This window comes from Podarcis raffonei, chromosome 8 (assembly GCF_027172205.1).
Source record: "Podarcis raffonei isolate rPodRaf1 chromosome 8, rPodRaf1.pri, whole genome shotgun sequence".
Lineage (NCBI taxonomy): Eukaryota > Metazoa > Chordata > Lepidosauria > Squamata > Lacertidae > Podarcis > Podarcis raffonei.
In genome coordinates, this window is record NC_070609.1 from 33,245,662 (window position 1) to 33,266,204 (window position 20,543).

Sequence of the window (20,543 nt, forward strand, 5' to 3'; positions counted from 1 at the left end):
ACCAGGCGGACCAAAGAGGACTCAGGGTGAGGTAGTGCCCAGAAATAACTCCTCTGCAGTGTTTGCACATCTATTGTGCTCCCTTAAAGGCTTGCCCATTTGTCTCTGGGCCAACTGTAACCATTGTGTTATGCGGAAGATGAAATAAAGCCAGAACTTCAAACTTTTGAGCAATTTCCCAACAAAGGACTTGGGGGGGGGGTGTTGTTTGGAGCATGGTTCGAATTCAGCCACATGCCAGTCTTGATACAGTTCATTTCTGGAGAGAGGACAACTGGAATTCACATGAAATTCAGTAACGGAATCCCACCAATCACTCTCATCAAAAAGAAGAGAAGCCCTTCACCAGATCTGAAGACCCATAAAATTCATGGTACATGACATCCCCACCACCACGCAGAAGAGTTAATTGCAGCAGCCAGAGATGTGCAAACCTGCAAAGTGGTAGCCTTAAGGATCAGAAGTACATTTACTGAAATGACCACTAGCAGTATGACATCTCCACAATTTGAAGCCTTGACCAATGGACCAAACAGTATGTCCTGCCTCACTAGAAATCTGCTCTGCAAAGATCAGCATCCATAATGCAAACTGGAAATGCCAAGTGCTATATGAATCTTTTTCACTGCCCTTAATTGTCATCACCCTCATGGTAAAATAGGTCATGTTTTACAGGTGAGGAATTTCTCATTTCTACATTACAAAGTGAGGGAAGGTAACTACAATCAGCTGCATGGACCTTCTCTCTGTTTTTGGCTCACCATCTGATTTTCTGAACAAGCAAGACTTTAACTGTTCCTACCAGTTCAAGGAAATTCAAGTCCTTTTTATAACGTTAGGCTTTGAGGGCTCATTTGAAGTAAAAACAGTCCACCCTGTCCAGCAAAATTAAGGCACTGAAGACATTAGTTTCCTACCATATTATCAACAGAGGGGCAGAGGGTATCTCACAAAACAAGTTTAAAATGTATTTCTTCTCTGCATTGCTGAAACTCCCTCTGGAGTTATGATTTGGCTAAAAATTATGCAGGAGGAAATGAGAAGCATTTTTTTTCATTTTATCTTCTTGAAGCCTCGAGTTATTTGACACGATCCATGCAGATGGCTTGAAGCTTTAGTGCTAATTATGGAAGGAAATTATCCAAATGGATTCAGCGCTTGCATTCCAAAAGCGGTGGAAAATTAATTGGAAGGCATCCAGATACTGGTATACAGAATACATTGCAAGAATTTCAACTCTGTGAAAGAGGCACAGAAGTTACACCTCCTGGAAGAACCAAGAGAACTAGGTATCCTGCTGGTGTCTTGCTCTGATGTTACAGTGGAAGGACCAAACTTGTGAGGAGCTGCAAGAAAAATGTGTCTTCTTGCCTCAAGTATATTAGAAATCTGAAGGTACACAATGGAAATGATAATTAGCTCAATGAGCTTGCTATTCACATGCCTCAGGGGTATGGATTTGCATGCACAGTATGTTCTGCTCTATGTGCCCTTGGTCAGTTCTGGATATTTTATTTTGGTGGTTAACAGCATAGCCTCAGTTGCTAGTGATTGAAAATATCCATCAATCCCCCACCAGCAAAGTCATGTGGCAGGTTCTGAAATCATAGGATTATGTAGTGCTCAGCTCCAATGGGAATCCTTTCTCTACATCTCTCAGATATGTGGGACTATGGCTGAGCTTACAGAATCAAACTGTGATTGTGCATACATCTTATGGCTGAACAATGGGCTTCAGAGACTGGTTCAAGGGCTACAGCCTGGTTCAAGTTAAGCCAATTTGACTTAGCCAGTTTTGAGGCATTCAGTCCTGCCTGCACAGTTTTCCAGCTTAGTTGCACAAGAAGTCAAATATGAGTTATTTTAAAGCAGACTTTGCCAATATGGTGCTCTTCAGATGGTTTGGGCTGAAACTCTCATCAGTCCCAACTAGCACAATCGGGGTTGATTGGAGTCACAGTCCAAACCATCAGGAGGGCACAAAGTTGGCGAAGGCTGCTTCATTACCAAGAGTTTCAATTTTCTAAAAAAGTGTCTGGCACACAAAACACATGAAAGTTCCTCTGTGAGTGCCCATGTGTGTGTCTGTCACTATGGGTGCATTTGCACATTTGTAGCGTTGCTTCCATTCCATTCCTTGATCATTATGTCACTGTATACCAGAATCTTGGCTGTTAATACAGACAAGCTCTTACCACAGCATCCACACCAGCACAACCACCCATAGCAATGAAAATATCAGTTTGTAAAGGGACAACACATGCGATTCTTTTAAGGGAAACAATCTATAAAAGGATGTAGAGACAGCATTGCAAGGCACACTGTACCTGGTTGCCGAGGAAGAACTACAAAGGAGAAGAAAGTACAAATGAAAGAGAGAGAAGAGGGAGGGAGGGAGAGAGAGAGAGGGAACAAAAAACATTGAGCAGCATTAACAGAGCATCACTATGAAAAATGTCTTGTTAACCACAAGTACCACTGATGTGTATACTCAACATTACTCAGCATGCTAAATGTCACATTTTGGTACTTCCCTTTTATACATATTTATATTAACGAAGCAAGCCAAAGATCTTGTACACTTTAAAAATGTGACAAGGGCCAGTGCTGGTTATTTTACACACTCCGCTCTTGTGCTAAATTCAGGGCAAGCTCAAGACATTTTGCCAACCCAAGTGATAATTATAACCCCCACTTTGTTCCTTAAAAATGCAGCCACCAAGAAGTGGCTGCTCAGATTGTTTGCACCTCAGCTAAAATTGCACGCAGTTCAGGCACGTGGGGAAGCTAAGCTAGATGGCTCCATTGCCAGTGGAAGACTCTGAGAACTTGAGACAAAAACAGAAGCAGCACAGAAGTTGCCCATGAGCATTTTCAGAAGGACTATGTTTAAATCTCAGAGGAACACACAGGGCTGGAAAGTAAAACAGGCAAAAGGAAACACTTCCTCCCCCCCCCCCCCCGTCAACCATGGAGTTCCCTGCCACAAAATGAAATGGGGGTCCACAATGAAATTAGAGAACTTTTTTTTAACCCTTTACAATGAAACCATCAGGCTGCCAGAGGAACCCCCCCCCCCAAACTGTCAATGCAAGCAAAGCCCCCTTCAGCTTACCCGGTATTTGTTCTCTCCAATCTGCTCCACTTGGAATCTCTTTGCGCATTTACACTGAGCCACCTGCCTGGTCACCTGTTGGGTACAAAGAAAAGAAGAGATTCCATTAGGCCAAACTACAGGAAAGCTCTCCAACTGGTTTGAAAGGTTTTTGTTTTTACTTTAAGACAGTCCCTACTGAAAAACCACAAAGGGCAAAAGGTGGGCAGTACTGTCCCAATTTATCTTCATCACAACTCTGTGAGGATAGGAAGATTAGTGGTGACTGGACTATGGCTGTTTTGGTGAGCTTCATGGTTGAATAGGAGGGATTTTAACTCAAGACCCCAGTGGAACAAGTCTGAGGGTCTACTTATTGCACCATACTACCTTCCCCAGATAAGATTCAAAATCCCGTTCTACTATATATTTTAAAGATTTATATCCCTCCTGTCATCACAAATGATCTTAGGGTGGGTTGCAAGAAGTTAAAATACAACAAAGCAATAAAATACAATTATCACCATGAAAACAACTCCCACTGTTTTTTATAGCAACTCTCTGGAACTCTGCAGCTACATATGTAAAATGTAGACGGCCTGGAGAAGGAGGAGGAAGGTCTCCAACTGGCCTAGGAATTTAACAAAGATTGGCACCAGCTGAACTTTAGAGTAGAGGGGGTTCCACACCTGGATGTTACTGCATTGGCAAAGTCTCTCACTTCTTGACTCAAATTCTCACACTCATGAATTTTGATTCCTTGACTTTTTACATGCAAAAGAGATGTGACACCCCTGAGCAAATGAAGGCTGGCACTTGTGACTATTATGATTCTTATGGCACTATCAATGCAAGTGGTGCTTTGCAAAGTATGAAGAAGAAGAAGAAGAGTTTGGATTTGATATCCCGCCTTTCACTCCCCTTCAGGAGTCTCAAAGCGGCTAACAATCTCCTTTCCCTTCCTCCCCCACAACAAACACTCTGTGAGGTGAGTGGGGCTGAGAGACTTCAAAGAAGTGTGACTGGCCCAAGGTTACCCAGCAGCTGCATGTGGAGGAGCAGGGACGCGAACCCGGTTCCCCAGATTACGTGACTACCGCTCTTAACCACTGCACCACACTGGCTCTCAAAACAGGTCCCTTTCTCAAGGTGCCTACAAGCTAGAAAATAAGTAACAAGGGAGGATAGCAGGAGAAAAATGTGGGGCTACTGAATTAGGGCATGGAGACCAGGTAGTGGTTTTGCCAAAGGCTTTCTGGAAGAGGTGGGCTTTAAAGGGAGGGGGGCAGGAAGATTAAGCAGGCATCCTTCCACAACTTACAGCACCAACTGCATCCTAGGTGCTTGCAGAGCAGTGTGAGATTGAAACAGCTTAACTATCTCCATAGCTCCTGGATCCCTGCTGCCTTATCAAAATGTCTTACCTCATCCTCAATTTTGTCTGCATCTGTTGTTGGCCGATAAGCATCTTTGTTAGGGTGCAGAGCAGCTACAAACTCATAATAGTCAATGTAACCATCCCCATCACGGTCAAAGATGTCAGCTACCGCAGTCATCTCCAATTTAGTAGTGGGGAATTCTGAATGGGAGAGAACAGATGGAAACTCCATTACCGATCCCAAATGCAAGATTTGTCAGACATCTTTGAGAGGCAGTGACTGGCCTAAGGTCACCTAGTGAGCTTTACGGCTGAGTGGGGATTTGAACCCTGGTCTCCCAGCTCCTAGTCCGACACTCTAACCACTATTACTTTTATTACAGTTTTTACACTATACTGCACCACAATGGCTCTTCTTGCAGGCAGGGTTGTTTGCTTGACACTAAGCAGGAATTGCTTCCTGCTTCTCAATCTGGGGAAAAAACTAAGTCCGCAGGTAAAGGCAGTTGAAAGTGTTTTAAGCATTAAAAGAGTTAGGGGGCTTACTTGATGCCAGGATGCCATCAATGAACTCCTGCCGGGTGATTTTCCCATCTTGGTCTTTGTCAATCCGCCGGAAGAAGTCCATCACACGTGACTTCTTGTGGTTCATCCAGCGCATGTACTTCTTCCGCCATACATCAAAGTCAAAGTTTGCAAACTCTTTCAACTGGAGAAGGGAAGAGGAAAGGCTGTTTCACATCTCACTTGGAAAGAGGATCCACAAATATTTACATCTCCTAAGATGCAGGAGGCAACAGCACAGCTCTCTCTTCTCTCAAAGTGTAGGATTTGCCTGGTTGACACTAAACTCACCAAAATAAGTAAGAGGTACAGTAGGGCTGTGCATTTAGCCCTGGCCCCTCACGTCTTTGGGGTGAATGTCTAGTGGGAGAAGCCATCTAATGGCTTCCTGTGCAACTGAGAATCCTGTTTTACCAGGGCTCTTAATTGTGCACCAAGGGCAAGGGGCCAAGAGCAATTGCATGGATTGGGGTGGGCTAAAAGTATGCCCTGCCAGTTCCCATCCATCTGTGTTTTTTCCTCTTCGTCTTTTAGTGAGTAATGCCTGAACAGGGCTATGGAGGACTGGAATAGCTGGACCTGGTTCCCCAAAAGCAGCGTGGTTGGGAGGAAAGCAGTCAAGACACAAATTCCACACTTGCCCCTTTGCCCTGCTCTCCATTTTGGGCACTGCTGCTGTTGTACAGACTTCTTTGCATTACCTGTTTTGCCTCAGTGGTTTTACCTTCGCTAATTATCTAGCTGGTATTGTCAAATTGTAAATGACTGTGAACTCTCATATGAATAGAGAGGCACAGAAATAGTAATTATTATTATAGTGGCATAGAATAAATTAAAAACCAGTGATTTTTCTAGCTTACACAAGGCAAAACAATCATAAGTGGTTTAGTTGCCAGACTACCAAGATTTCTCTCCATTTTAGGGGGCAGGGATAGGTGAGGCCCCTGCCTAGGCTTGCTCACCCCAACAAGCACACCCCACAGCACCAAGAGGGAAACAGGAAATGTGGTGAAGACTTGCAGACCCTGAAAAGCAGCCTTAAAGCAGGGCCAGTTTGGGAAAGAAAATGAGAAAGCAGTTTGCCTTCCCCTGCTCCAGCCTCACTGCACTCACCTCCTTTCCCCAAAGGGAGATGGAAAGGCTATATACAAGCTTCCACCCACTGACTTTCCTTTGAAGGGAAAATGAGGCGCACCATCAAGAAAACCAGGAAGCTACAGTTCCTGTAGCTGGAAACTGGCAAGAGCACCTTCGTTTTGCTCCCAACAGGAAGAGAGCTCTGTACAGAACCCCTGGAAGCCGGGCCTTGGGGAGAACCGCTACACCATCATGACCCAGCTTCTCTCAGCTGGGGCTTTGCTTTCCGTGCTGGGAAGGGGTTCCCTGTGCACATGAAAAAGGGAAAGTGGTTACCTCTTCCAGCCGATCCAGGGCATCGTTGAGCTTGCGTTGCCGCTCAAGTGCCAGCAACCACACCTGCTGCCAGCGGGCCGAAAGCTGGTTGATACGCGGGTTCTTTGCTTCCGACTGGGAGAGAATTGGCATTGGGGGTGGGGCTGTCTGGTTCAGGGATTTTCCTGAGAGGAAAAAAAGACAGGGACAGGGAGGAAACATAGCAGAAATTGAGCAAAGCGAAGGGGCGTAATGAAAAAATTATGGGGAAGGGGCACAGGAAGAAAGGCAGGAGCTAAATGCTGAGCTCTCCTTCTGCAGATGAAACTGGAAACTTCACTAAGATCATATCAACTCACAGGAACCCTGCAGTCTGCATGGGGCGTTTGAAGGCAGGGACAGGTAGCAGGTTTCCTGACAAGGGCTGTGTTTCCTTGGGGGCCACATGCTGACTGTGGGCAGGGCTAAAGCCAGCGGTAGGCGGAGCCACCTCTCTTTCTCTCAACCCCTCCCCACCCCCCGCTGCTCTCTCACGCCTCTTCCCCTCTCTTCCTACCCTGCCCAGCAGGCTGCTGGGACAGACTCCTGAGGCCTGAAATGATTGCTTGCCAAGGACTTATGAAACTAGGCCAAAGGCTGCCCCTCCTGGTCCAAGGAGGTGCAGAAAGTCACCCCAAGCTTGCATCTGAGCCAAGGCACATCAGAGCTACAGCCCAGACTTTTGTTTTAAAGACTGGTCTCAGCCATGGAATATGTAGTAGTAGCATCAGTAATTATCATAATAAAAGTAATAATCATAATGGCGATGATGATGGGAGTGTTCCTGAGCACATATACAGTACTTATTTCTTGATCAAGGCCCAGTTCAAGATGCTTTTTATTAGTGTTTAAAGCCCTAAATGAATTAGGCCCCAAATATTTAAAATTTGCCCAAAGGGTTGCCAACATACTATTGCTTCGGGATTTCTCAATGAAAGGTCCATGAGCCGGCTCCGTGGCTTTCCTCTTGTATGTTTTTGTGACGCGATCCACATCTGGCTGCTTTCGGGTCATTACTTCCATAAAGGACTGGAAAAAGCAGTAGGAAGGATGATTAGAGGTAGAAGAAGAGTGCAGCATTTTGTTACTATGCAACTAAATGTTGTCCTTTTGCTAATGTAAGCAGTCATATCCCCAAACAACTCAAAGCACCTTTGACTGATTAATACCTGATATCCTTTTAAATGTGTTGTGGGAGGGGGGATTATTGGTTTGTTTTTGCTCTTATTTTTGTTATGCAGTTTGTGTTTTTTATATTGTATTTTCTATTTTATTGTATCTTTATGTTGTGAATTGCCCTAAGATCTACAGATGAAAGGCCATACACAAGTACATGATACATAAATATTTATCACATTTATATTATTTCCTATTTAACCCTACAACAACCCTGTGAGGTAGGTTAGGCTACCCGAGTGGGGATTTGAACCATCGTCTCCCAGCCCCTAGCCCAAACACTCTAACCACTACACCAGATTGGCTCTTGTTCTTATTCAGTCTCCTCTTTAGATAGTAACATTTCACCAGCCGTTGCCCATGTACCTTCAAGATATCTTTGCCACCATAGGGGTTAGGAACTTAGTACTTCACTCTCAAAATTAAGCACCAAATTCTCAGGAACCCAAATCTTGCATCTAATGCCACATTGTTTTTTCTTGCATGGCACTGCTAAATCAGTCTTCCCTCCAGCTGTTTTGGACTGCAACTCCCATCAACCCCAGCCAACGTGGCCGTTTTGAACTACAACTCTCATCAGCCTCAACCAGCACAGCTGCTGGGAGTCCAAAACATCTGCAGCAGCAGGTTAGGGAAAGTTCCTCTGCGCCAAGGCTGGGGCTGATGGGAGCTGTAGTCTGAAGGGCTGGGCATCAGGTTCAGAAAGCCTGTGCTAGATATATATATATAGCTCACTAGGTGTCAAAAGAAAAGAGGGTGAGCCAGAATTGGGGGTGGGGGCACCAGCCAGAGTGCCTCTAAGCAGTAGGAGCTGAGGAGGATGACAATGACCCTCCATTCTGATCTAAGCTTACAGGCACATGGAGTCCTACTCCATTGCAAAACCAAAGCAGTGCAAGCTCACACACAGCTAGGAAGAATGAAGTCAGGCGCTTTGTTTCACTTTAAAGCCACCGTGAACAACTTTCTCAAACACACAGCATGCTCTTTTCTGGAAGGTGGCAAAGAGGGAGCCAACCAGGGCAGGGTTACCTGGTGCTCTGCAATGAGGGCTTTGACCTGGTCAATGTTCTGCGGCATTGGCTCTTGGTCCCTCTGAATCAGCGTTGTCTCAGCCCACTGAATCCATGCCAGGAGCTCCTCCAGCAGCTCTGCATTGGCCACCAGCTCCGAGAGGGCTGCTTCAAGCCGCTGCTGGTGTTGCTTTGCCCATGTGAGAACCTGGCAGAGGAGAAAAGCAAAAAGGGTAGTTAGCAGCAAATGAGAGGTATCTCTGCAGGGAGAGAAGGCAGCGGAATGGAGTGGTATGTCTTTCCGGGTTACTCACATGCCCCTTCCCTTGCCTAAGCATCTTCTTCACTTTTGCATTCCCCTCCTCTAGCTCACCTGGATCTTGTGGTTTACCCTGCAAGCTCTACAACCGACTAACACTACAAACTTAGGGCACCAAGAGCGAACTAGTACTAATGGTGCCAATGATAAAATAGGCTAGAATCTAGATTAAGGGAGAAGACTTAAAATGTTTTAAGCTGAAGATGGAGGGAGTATACAGAAAAAATATTAAGGGTATGCTGTGTGTTCTTACGTGATTATATTATGTTTATTCACAAGCTACTCCAAAAAGGTTCATTCAAAAAGTGGAGTAATTTTTCCCCATTTAAATAAATAAAAAGCTCTTGCTTGTTCCAAAAATAAAATCAAAACAAAAGCACCTCTACCTAAGCATTTTAGGAACTGCAGTAAATTTCTACATTCTGCAGCTGGCTCCTCTCATCTCAGTAGCCAGCACTGTCATGCACCTTCTGTGATGTCACAGCAGCTGAAGCAAGGTGGGAAGGGGCTTCAAAATGCATTATTATTCTTATACAGTCATAGAATTATTAAGTCTCTCAGCTCCATTCCTGCAGGCTGCAGCTGCTGAGAGGCAGAGCAAAGGCCTCTGTGACTCACTTCTTCAAACCGAGCTCGGATGATGGTGATCCAGTGCTTGATGGTGGTGATGCAGTCTGGGTGGCAAACGGCCAAGATGACCTCCCCCATCCCCACAGCGGAGTTCACATCCAGCCTTTTCTCTTCGACTTTCTTCATAAACTCCTGCAGCAAAGGTTAAAGGTACAACAGCTCAGCCTGGCTGCCTGGCAATCCCCTCAGGCTCCCGCCTTTCCCTCTTCTGAACAGCTACCCACCTTGTGGACATCGATGAGTGACTGCAGCGCTTCTGCGTCGTCGGGCAAAGCTCCCCGGAAGCGGAGGGTCTGCTCAGCTTCAGAGAGCCACTCCAGCAGAAGATGGACAGCAGTCCGAAACTCTTCTGCCTAGAAAGGAGAAACAGCACCAGTGAACCCTTCCCCGTGGAGCAAAGGCCTTTTGAGTTGCCATACAGCAGGGATGGGAAACTCTTCTCAGCCTAAGGGCCACTTTCCTTCACAGGGAACTTTCTGGGGTAGGGGGACACACACCAGTGGTGGGCGGGGCCAGAGGCAAAAGGGGTGGAGCAATAGATACAACAGAGTCACAGGGCTGGTATGGACCAAAGAGATGTGAAAGTTGCAGATGATGCCACCCTGCTCCCGTCTCTTACCTGCTTCAGGGCTTCCTCCAACCGAGTTTGCTTCAGGACAGACATCTTGCAGACGGTGTCCCAGCGGTTGCTTAGCTCTTGCAGCTGCACTTTCACCCATGTTGTGTCATCACGGCTGTTTTCAATAAGTTCCCGGCCTGAGCGCTTGAGAACCGTGACAGTGCCTGTTCGCTTGCCAAGCTCCTTCTGGAAGACCTATCAAGGGGAACAGAGCATAGTTGCACTCTCTTTCTCCTAGCTCTCCACCCCATCCCATTTTTTAATTATGTTCCGAATGATGTTTTAAACATTTTCATGTGTTATTGTATTATATTTGTATTCTTTTATGTTAGCTGCCTTGGGCTCCCTTTGGGATGAAGGGTGAGATGTAAAACTTAGAAACTCAAGTACATTTTCACAGGGACTCCAGTTCACTGCCTTAGTCCACAACACATTGAGGCTTACACAGCGTGAAGTGGCTTCCAAATGGATGGCTCTGTCCCCCAGCAGCTGTTACCTTGTGAGCATCCATTAAGTTCATGACCAGGTCCAGGTCCCCATGGACAGGCAGGTCTTCGGCCAGCTGGGGCTCCACCTTGTACAGCCAGTCAACCAGGGCTTGCAATGCATCCATGAACTGGCCAGAGAACAGAAGGGCCTCTTCCAGTTTGTGCTGCCTGTAAAAATAAAAAATGCAGGGGTAAGTGGGTGTTTCCCCTCAACTGGCCACCTCCTTGGGCACCATAATAAATGTGGCGTAATCAGAGCCTTAGGCACACCTTTAAAAAATTGGTGTGTTAAGGTGTTTTATTTATTAAAACAAATTACATGGCGTTGCATTTAAAAATCATAAAGCAGTGTACAGCACAATGTAAAAATTACAATAAAACCAAGAACTACACAATGATAATAATAAAGAGGGAAAAAATCCAAAGCAAACAGATTAAGAACAGACTATTGTGGATTACCAGCAAGGGCCTGGGAGAATCCAGATGCATCCAGAGCAAATCCAGCAGGAACCTAGCTAAGGCCTCTGCACTGCTCTGATTGGATGTGCAGTCAGTATACAAACTGGTCAAATATAGGTCTTGACGCTGATAAATGCCCCTCACACCCTATCCAAATAGGTGACTTAAAGCTGGCTTCTAACACCCCCTTGTAGGACCTGCAGGCACCTCAACTTACTACAGGATGTTACCTGTTAGGAAGCCCTTTCAGGCACTCACCTTTCCACCGATTTGCCACAGACAGTGTCCCACTTGTCACGGACTTCCCCAAGGAGATGGTCCAGGCTCTGGTTGTCATCTGGGAACTGAGCTTTTTCTTTCAGGGCCCTTCCTGTCCGGATCGTGGTGTCATAAACAGGCTGCTTGCCACCCAGGGTTTTTTGGAACTCCTGATTTTCCCAAGTAAACCCACCCAAAACATAGGTTAAGAATGAGGCCAGTGACTACAGATAATTTCACAAGAAGCAAAGGAACTGTTTCACATGCAATTCTAACCTTGTGCTTAGAGAGCTGCAGTTTGATCTTGTCGGGATCATTTGAAATTTCAAGCTCAGAATCCAGGAGATTTTCTGCATCTTCTAACCAGTCAACCAGCTTCTTCCAAGCTTCATGGAACTATGAAGATTAATTTTTTCCATTTAATTTATTATTAGAATTCACATGCCTCTCGAGCTCCACTACTCACTGCCAATTTTCACCTACCCCCCCCACCCCCTAACACCTGACCCACATCTTATACTTTTGCAAACAGTGCCTAATACGCCACTGGCCCTCAATGAGCCCAAGAGGAACAGGAATATTTTGTAGCTCTGAGCTGATGCCCTTTGTGCCTCCCTGGCTTTTAGCCTACAAAGGATTGTTCCTCACCTGCTTTGCCCGCTTCCTGGCATCGTCCAGAGCCCGCCCTCTTTCCACTGACCGCTGGACGACCTTCTCCCAGCGTGACTGGACACTGACCAGGAGGTTCTTGATCAAGACCACATCCTGCTTCTGGCTGAGAAACTTCAGCTGGTTTCCACTTTGGTCTAGGCCAATTATCTGGTCCCGGTGGGCGTTCACTTCATTGGCAAACACCTGACAAGGAAAAAATGAAGGCTGCTCTCCTGGGTCTCTTAGGCACCACATAATGCAGGGAAGGCCATTTGGGATGGAGGTTTTGTTCCAAGGTGAGATGGCACAAAGCTCAACTGTAGTCACTATGGCTGGCAAGGGAGCCCCAAGACTAGGCTGGGGCCTGCCATGCCCACAGATTGACTGGGTAGCCATGAGTGAGCCACATACACACACAGCCTCCAGTTCCCTACCTGCAACAAATGAATAATCTGACCCATCTCACAAGCCCCATCACTTGTTTTAGGGAACTAGTAGAAGGCTGGGGTTGTAGTCAACTAACTTTTACTCAAACTAGACCCCATTGAAATTAATGGCCTTGACTAACTTAGGCCCACTAGTTTCGATAGGTGTACTCTGCATAAAAGTTAGTAGAATACAACTGATAGTTATTTTTTATTAACTGATTTTAAGTCACATTTTTAATACCACAGAGTATTAATTTGTTAATGCTTCATACTTTATGATTGTGTGTGTACACGTACACGTACACACACACACACACACACACATTGCTGTGCTACTGCTCACTTCACTCACCTCCACTTGCCAATGCCTCCTTGCTTTAGACACTCTCCCAACCCTCCTATTCATACTGCCTGCCTCACACCAAAGTTGCTGTTGCAACCTCAGTGGAAGAGACAAAGAAGAGAGCAGTGGGGGGTGGCAGCTGAGTGGGATGGTTGCTGGGGAGCTGCCCTGCCTTGCCCATTTCTAGGCAGCTCTCCTGGGGTGCCCACCTGCCTCTGTTTCTCTCTTTCCTCTCTTGGTGCTGAAATGGCATCAATGGTGTTAGGCAAGCCGCAGCAAAAGAGCAGGAGTTTTGGGGGAGCTACCCCAACCTGTCCTGACAGTTCCTCCACGACTTAGCTGGACCATAGACCTTCCCTCTTCTGCTTCCCTTCTTCTCAACCACCAATGGCCAGCAGCTCTCAGAAATCTGTCGTCACGCTGTAGTTCACAGTGCCACCTACTGGCAGCCAAGCAAACTGCAGCATGGTGACAGCCTTTCCTCTTTATTATATGTTAATATCTATCTATCTTGCAGTTTCAAAAACTTGGTTATTTGAAAACACCTATGATGGAATATTTCCCTGGTTTAATTTTAAAGTCTTTTCTTATTTGGCTGCTATACCTAGACATTGTTTATTGTTGTTCTTGTGGAAGTGTGTATTGTCTATTCTTGCTGGGGATAGAAGATACTATCTAGCTCTTATTTTATTTCTCAAGTTTCGAGCACTTGTGAATATGATACAATTATAGAACCTTAATTGAGTTCTCTCAATACTCCACAGCTATTTTAAATAATTAAGATTTTCTCTACCTTTTGGCAGCTTCACTATTCAAGTCAGATAGCTCCCCCCACCCTCCCTGAATGCACATATGCACACCCAGGTGGGCATCATTACCTTGTGATCTTCTATCTGTGAGAGCACTGTGTTGAACATGAGGCTGGGTGGAGGAGCAACATTCAAGCTCTGCTCTGCAAGGGTGAGCCAGTTGATGAAATCTTGCAGGGAATTTTGGAACTCGGTTGCCAAGCTGAGGGCCTCTTCCAACTTGGACTGAGTTTTAAAAGAAGGGGGAGAAAAAGCAGCAGAATGAGCACAAAAGGCAGAAAGAAAGGAGCACCAGCCAAAGTTCACAAATGCTGGCTTCTGAGACAAAGACCACAATTGTGTAATAAATGAGAGACTCCTTCTAGGCTGGACCTTCTCAGTCCAACCGATGAACGTGACTTGCATATTAACAGGTCACATTTCAAATGCTGATAACTCTTCCCCTTCATCCAAGCCATTCTGGAGCCAGGTTCTCTTCCAACAAAAAGCATCAGAACAAGAAGAGACCACCTACTGGGGGGGGGGGCAGCCAATGTGGTGCCCTCTGGATGCTGCTGCACCACAGTGTCCATCATCCTTGACTATTGACCATACTGGCTGGGGCTCATGGGGGCTGGGAGCCCGAGAACAGCTGGAAGGCACCACATTAGCTTCCCCTGCTCTATTGGACCATCACAACTTACCAATAATGGAATTGTGAAACAGCTGGATTAAAACCAAAGCAAGGTTCTCACTCCACTCCCTTTTCAAACACACACCTCTTTAATACCACCTCAAGTCCCAAGAGTTCCTCTGTATGAAGCTCCACATGTGCAGAGCCTCGCTTTCCTGCACAAGCTAGGGAATGTGTGGCACTCACACAAGAGTCCCCTGCTCTGCACCATGCAAATGTGGGTACAGTGATTTGGTGATTGGTACACCCGCACCCCTCCTAGCACATTACCTTTCTCTCCTCCATCTTCATACTGACGAGGCCCCACTTCTGCTCCAAGAGAGCCACACTTTGCTCTGTCTTTGATCCAGACCCAGAATCATCGCGGCTCAGGAGCATCAGCCTCCCTTTAGCCAGGAGCTGGCTGTAGACCTCCTCGTTGGCTTTGAACTGGGCATAGAGCTCCTGCACAACATAGAGGCATCGTAAACAAGGGATGCTTTGCAGGACAAATTTTCCTGACATGGGGGTTCACATGGTATAGGTAAAGGTAAAGGTACACCTGCCCGTACAGGCCAGTCTTGACAGACTCTAGGGTTGTGCGCTCATCTCACTCTAGAGGCTGGGAGCCAGCGCTGTCTGCAGACACTTCCAGGTCACGTGGCCAGCGTGACGAAGCTGCTCTGGCAAACCGGCACCAGAGCAGCACACGGAAACGCCGTTTACCTTCCCGCTATAAAGCGGTACCTATTTATCTACTTGCACTTAAGAGTGCTTTCGAACTGCTAGGTGGGCAGGAGCTGGGACGGAATGACGGGAGCTCACCCCGCCACGGGGATTCGAACCGCCGACCATGCGATCGGCAAGTCCTAGGCACTGAGGTTTTACCCACAGTGCCAACCGCGTCACATAGTATAGGCAAGACCTAATAGCACAGTTGTGTGTGAAGATTGCTTCTGCTGTTTGCCAGGTGCACTTGGCTCTGGGGGTTGTCTGCCAATTCCAGCTTCTCAGGGCCAACTCTTCATGTTACTCTAAGCATGTGGTGTGCAGCTACACCTACAAAAATCACCCTTCCCGCTTGTGGCTTCAAAACTTAGGGGGAAGGTTCCCACTGGTGAATAATCTTTACACCTGACTGTGCACACATTTTTTTCTGTGACATCCTTACATGTAAAAACTTCACATTTGTGGTGGTCCAGGGTTGCTGATGCCAGCTGATAGCTGAGTGACTGCAATAACATGGAATATCCACGAGTACCTTAGGTAGATACAGCTGTGCACTATAAGCTGGAATGTAGCTAACCAGGCCTTCCCCTATTCCTTTTTCTCTGGTGCTTTCCCTTTTAGGTATTTCATGTCCCACCTGTGATGCACATTATCCTTCCCTCCCATATTAAGGGGCCATTCATTCCAGGCATCAGTTCGGCCATCACAACTCACCATGTGGGCATTCAGTTGCTCTCGAGCAGTCTCCGGCAGCCCACCTGTCGGTTTGGAGGCAGACAGCTGGTTCTCCATCCTCGTGAGCCAGAGGAGGAAGTCTTCAATTTCACCATGGAAACCTTGAGCCTGCAAGGGAACACAAAACACATGCTGAACTGAAGGGCACAAGCAATTCTTACAGTTTTGGAAACCTCAGCGGGAGGTACCAGGATTTTTAAAACCAAAAGTACAGAAATACATTTTGAGGTAGTGACATTAAAAAAGCAAAACCAAAGTGCCAAGCATAAGCTTAGGTTCAAATCCCAGCCTATTTCTAGCCATCCTCTTCTAGCCTAGCTCCCAGAAGTAAGAGAAGCTTTCCCAAAAAGACTCTGGCTCAAAGAACGAATCATCTCCAAAGTGAGGAAGCGGCTGAGAAAGACTCATCTGTACACCCAAACAAGTCCAGCCACAGAGCAAGTCTTGGTGGGCAATCACCTGAACACACAAAGGGATAAATAAATAACCAGGAGGAGGGGCAGCACAAACAAGACCCACCCCCCAAATCCCCTCCCCCAGGGGACCAGCTGCTCTTCACAACTCCTTTCATTTGTATATTTAACAAGAGCGTTCTATCCCATCCTTCATTCTCCCCCGAATAGTTAGAATGGTTTACAAAAAACAAAATAATATAAAAACATAATGTCAACTTGTGCACTGAAGATTCAGTTATTCTTATAGGGAGAACTTCAATTTGTGATAAGGTGTGAAGTGGTTTGTTTTTTAAAGAATTGGTAATTAACTTGCTTAGAAACCCCCTGCAATTGGAAGCCTTCCTTTTTGTAGGGAGACAAACACTCCTAGAAACCCTCCAGACCTTGGTGCTCATTGTGGGACGTGCCCCCACCTTCCCCACTCTCATCTCAACCGTATGTGTGTTCAGGTGCATGCCTGAATGTGGCTCCTTTGAAATGTTGGGCGAGGAATGCAAGGAACGAGAGGGCTCTGAAGAGCACCCACTGCCCGCCTAACTAACTCTCTTCCCAGCTGACCTGCTGAAGGGTCATCTGCAGCTGCTGTTCTCGCTCCTCTGTCTTCTGCAGCACCGACTCCCAGCATGAATTCATTGTCTCCAGGCGGTTCCGGAGACTGCTGGCATCATCCCCTGCGCTGGATTCCAAGAGCTCATTGCCAGCCTTGTTCACTGTCTCCACTGTGGACTGATGGGCCAGCACATCATTCTTCAGCACCTAGTGTGGTGTTGCAGGTGGAGAAGAGGAAATACTTTAGGGCCCTTGCAAGCCTCTGTGGCACTAGCAAAGGATGGTGGACCCAAGTTCAGCCCCTGTCAATCAGCATGGCTGGAGTCTCCTGCATTTTGGTTTCGGTGTACAAACTCAGGAAGCAAAGCACATGACACGAGGCTTCCTGGATATTCTCACAAAACACTCTCAGCATCAGCAGCAAGTTACTGGCAATAACTGACCAAATGTGGCCTGGCAAGCCCAAGCAAACACCCCCAGCTAGAGGAAAGGCTGTGGCTCAGTGGCAGGGCACCTGCTTTGCATGCACACAGTGCCAGGCTGGATCTCTGGTATCTCCAGATAGGGCTGGCAAAGACTCTTTCTGACATCCTCGGGAACTGCTGTCAGTCAGGGTAGACAATGCTGAGTGAGATAAACCAATTGTCATGAGCCCGATGGAGACATCTTGGCAGAGCTGGTTGGCATGGGATGGCAGTGTGGACCCTGATTCTGGGGAGTGGCTCAGTGGGCCAGAAAGTGGGTTGTTGGGAGAAAGACCCATCTCAGAATCATCAGGCATTCCAAGCGTCAGGGGAGTGACTCCGCCTCCTGCCAGTGATGCACTCCCTTCCCTGGGGAAGTGCCGGCTCAGGTTGGACTGTGAACAGACAGCATCCACCCACCCCATGCCCAAGGACATGACTTGTGCCAACATGAGCAGACCCAGCCTTCTCATTGAAGTGTTTGTTTGCTTGCCCGGCCCTGTGGCCAGCTCTTCAGAAGGGGACCCTAGGGGGACATGTCACAAGTTGGGACAACATCTTCACTTATGCCTAGCCATGAACTCCACAGCCCTTTTTAACCACTTATCTACACTCATCTCATGTCTGTGCCCTGCAGTGAATTCTGGAAGAAAGCTTTTGGAATAACTGCTCTGAGAGCCAGCATTGCGTCTGAAAGTGGGGAGCCAGGACACCATGGGTCCACCTCACTGTAAAGGAGCTTCCAGTGTCATCGTTGATGCTGTTCTCATAATATTCCCAGCCCTTCCCTCAAAGCAAGCCTCCAATTGAGCTATAATGGCACAGCTGCAGTGACAGCCCAGAAAGATGAAGATTCCTGGGGCAGGACACGGAGGAGGGGGCACTTTTGTCATCCAAAAGCTCTGGAGTGGCCCAATGGCAAAAGGACAGAAAGGAACTGACTTAACCAGATCTTTGGCCCATGCAGCCACGCACTGCATTTAGCAGCAGCTCTCTAAGGTCTCAAGCAAATTTTGTGAACCCAGTCACTAGAGATGGGCCAGGACCTTAACCTGAGAACAGACACATTCTGCTGCCAAGCTGGACTCACTGAAGGACAAAAACAGGGACCTCTTTGCAAAAAGCAATCTGCAAGTATTACTACTACTACTACAAAATTTGTATATCGTCCTTCATCCACAGATTTCAGGGTGGTTCACAATATAAAACCCCTTCCCCCGTACTTACATGGTGCTTAGCTAATTCCACCTCAATGACTTTTGGGTCGCCATTGATGGGCCTCTGGGCATCCAGCAGCTCTTCGGTGTGGGTCAGCCAGGCCATCAGCTCAGCCAGCGCATGTTGGAACTGGCCAAGGGCCAAGAGGGCACCTTCTAGCTTGTGCTGTTTGTAGACAAGGTGAGAAGAGGAATTTCTTTTAAGAAAACAAGGTTAGGTGTGTGTTTGTATTTATTTTATATGATTTTTAAAATCCCGTTTTCCTATGCACCAAGGAGGAGCGCTTATGGTTGCAGTACTTTAAAAATAGTGCAAAATATACCAAAAACAGGCAAATAAATAACAGGACCCAACAACAAGTAAAAATAAAACAGGGAGACAGAAGGCAAGCAACATCAGCTTAAGGAGGGGAAAAAAGGGTTTAATAAATGACAAAAGACCATCAGCACAGAAGCTGCACAAATCTCTAGCACTCCAGTTAGCAATGGGACACACAGTGGAGGGCCTGGCCAGGCCCAAGGAGGAAGCAGCAGTGGCAGCCCTCAAGGTAACCTGGTCCCGAGACCCTTTGGGGCTTCAAAAGGTGATAACCAAACCCTTTAATTGAACCTACGCCATCTTCAGATGGAGCGAGGGCTTTAAAGGCTTTACCCACACCTCAGGCCCTGGCAGTTCAACCACCATACCTGCCGATGGGCTATTTTCTCATTCAGGTTCTCCCACAGATGCTTCAGCTCCGTCAGAGGCTCCCGGATGATGTCTCGGTCTGTCTCATCCATGGCTTTTTTGAGCATGAGCCCTCCCTGGTGATTCAGTTTCTCCATCTCGATCTGCTGCTGGTAAACTTCCATTTTAAATTCCTGCCAAGAAGGAGAAAGCAGGGAGTTTCATGCTCAGGACTGTGACTGATGATTTATTTAAAGAATTTATAAACCGCCCACCATTTGAAAATACCACAGTGCACAAACACACGCACCTTCATCTCGTTCAGTTGCTCTTTGACGGTGTTGAGATCCGTCCCCACAGGGGGCATGTTGCAGAGTTTGATCACTGTGTTGTCCAGCCAGTCAAACATGGCCTGAAAAGGGAGCAGGCCCACAAATGAAGGGAGACCCAGCCAGCTACCACCCAGAGGCACAGCGTTGTGGCCTCCTTGAAAAGAGTCAGCACCCAGTTCATAACCCTTTCCCCCAGCCTCTCCTCTTTCTCACAGGCTCAGCTACTCCTCTGAGATGCCTGGCCCTTAATACAAAACAACCCCTGCCAGGTCAGAACAAAGATCCATGTCCAGCCTGGTATCCTGTTCCTAACAGTGGAAAGCTGACAGGCAAGGTTTGGATCATCCCCTGCTGCTTCTCCCCAGGATCAGCCATTCTAAGGTAGACTGCCCATATACACAGAGGCTCCATTTACAATTATTATAATAGAATCAGGCCTAAATAACATGAAGCAAGGTCTTTTCTGTAGTGGTGCCTGGTTGTGAAACTCTCTCACCTCAGGTGTGCAGATTGCTACAACTTTGCTGGGATTCCACCACCAGGTTGAAACATACCTGCTCTCTCTATGGCCTTTGGAAGAATGTAGCTATTCTGCCCAAGGTCTAAGTACTATTCTGAGATGCTGTCATTTCTGCCTAATAATTCACAACTGGTTTCAACAGCAGTTATGTTCCTATTGTTATACTGATGTCTTCGCCAACCTGGCGCCCTCCAGATGTTTTGAACAATAACTCCCACTAGCTCTCAACCAGTGCCAATGGGAGCTGGAGGGCACCAGGTTTGCAAAGGCTGGTGTATAAGAACCTTAATTAATAAACTAAAATGACACTGGCCCTCCCACCCTCCAAGAAATTGGTGTTCCTCCAACTACTCTGTGATGTTTATGCATTAAGCCTGGCACTAGAACTACAATGGCTCAGTGGCAGAGCAGCTGCTTTTCATGCAGCAGGTCCCTGGTTCAATCCCTGGCAGCATCTCCAGGTAGGGTTGGGAGGGCCTTCTTGCTTGAAATCCTAGAGAGCCAGTGTGGATGGACCAATGGTCTGGTAAAGCATCTCCCTTGCCTCTGCGCCTTCCCATCCC

General features: G+C 46.9%; 1 protein-coding gene across 21 annotated transcripts in view; it reads right to left on the reverse strand.

Moving 5' to 3' along the window:
- Positions 1–20,543, reverse strand: part of MACF1 (microtubule actin crosslinking factor 1) — a 291,360-nt gene that overhangs the window by 7,974 nt on the left and 262,843 nt on the right. For 18 of the 21 annotated variants that reach the window (XM_053399045.1, XM_053399042.1, XM_053399053.1 and 15 more), the window contains 21 exons: positions 19,439–19,540; positions 19,149–19,322; positions 18,472–18,627; positions 16,790–16,987; positions 15,756–15,884; positions 14,604–14,777; positions 13,730–13,885; positions 12,078–12,284; positions 11,706–11,825; positions 11,430–11,599; positions 10,721–10,880; positions 10,225–10,419; positions 9,830–9,958; positions 9,594–9,737; positions 8,676–8,864; positions 7,379–7,496; positions 6,450–6,613; positions 5,019–5,181; positions 4,519–4,673; positions 3,116–3,190; positions 2,328–2,345 (listed from right to left, as the gene is read on the reverse strand). In XM_053399045.1, the coding sequence (XP_053255020.1) occupies positions 2,328–2,345; positions 3,116–3,190; positions 4,519–4,673; positions 5,019–5,181; positions 6,450–6,613; positions 7,379–7,496; positions 8,676–8,864; positions 9,594–9,737; positions 9,830–9,958; positions 10,225–10,419; positions 10,721–10,880; positions 11,430–11,599; positions 11,706–11,825; positions 12,078–12,284; positions 13,730–13,885; positions 14,604–14,777; positions 15,756–15,884; positions 16,790–16,987; positions 18,472–18,627; positions 19,149–19,322; positions 19,439–19,540 (3,096 nt within the window). The remainder of the gene's footprint in view (positions 1–2,327; positions 2,346–3,115; positions 3,191–4,518; positions 4,674–5,018; positions 5,182–6,449; positions 6,614–7,378; positions 7,497–8,675; positions 8,865–9,593; positions 9,738–9,829; positions 9,959–10,224; positions 10,420–10,720; positions 10,881–11,429; positions 11,600–11,705; positions 11,826–12,077; positions 12,285–13,729; positions 13,886–14,603; positions 14,778–15,755; positions 15,885–16,789; positions 16,988–18,471; positions 18,628–19,148; positions 19,323–19,438; positions 19,541–20,543) is intronic. The other 3 variants (XM_053399038.1, XM_053399032.1, XM_053399035.1) reach the window with 1 other exon arrangement.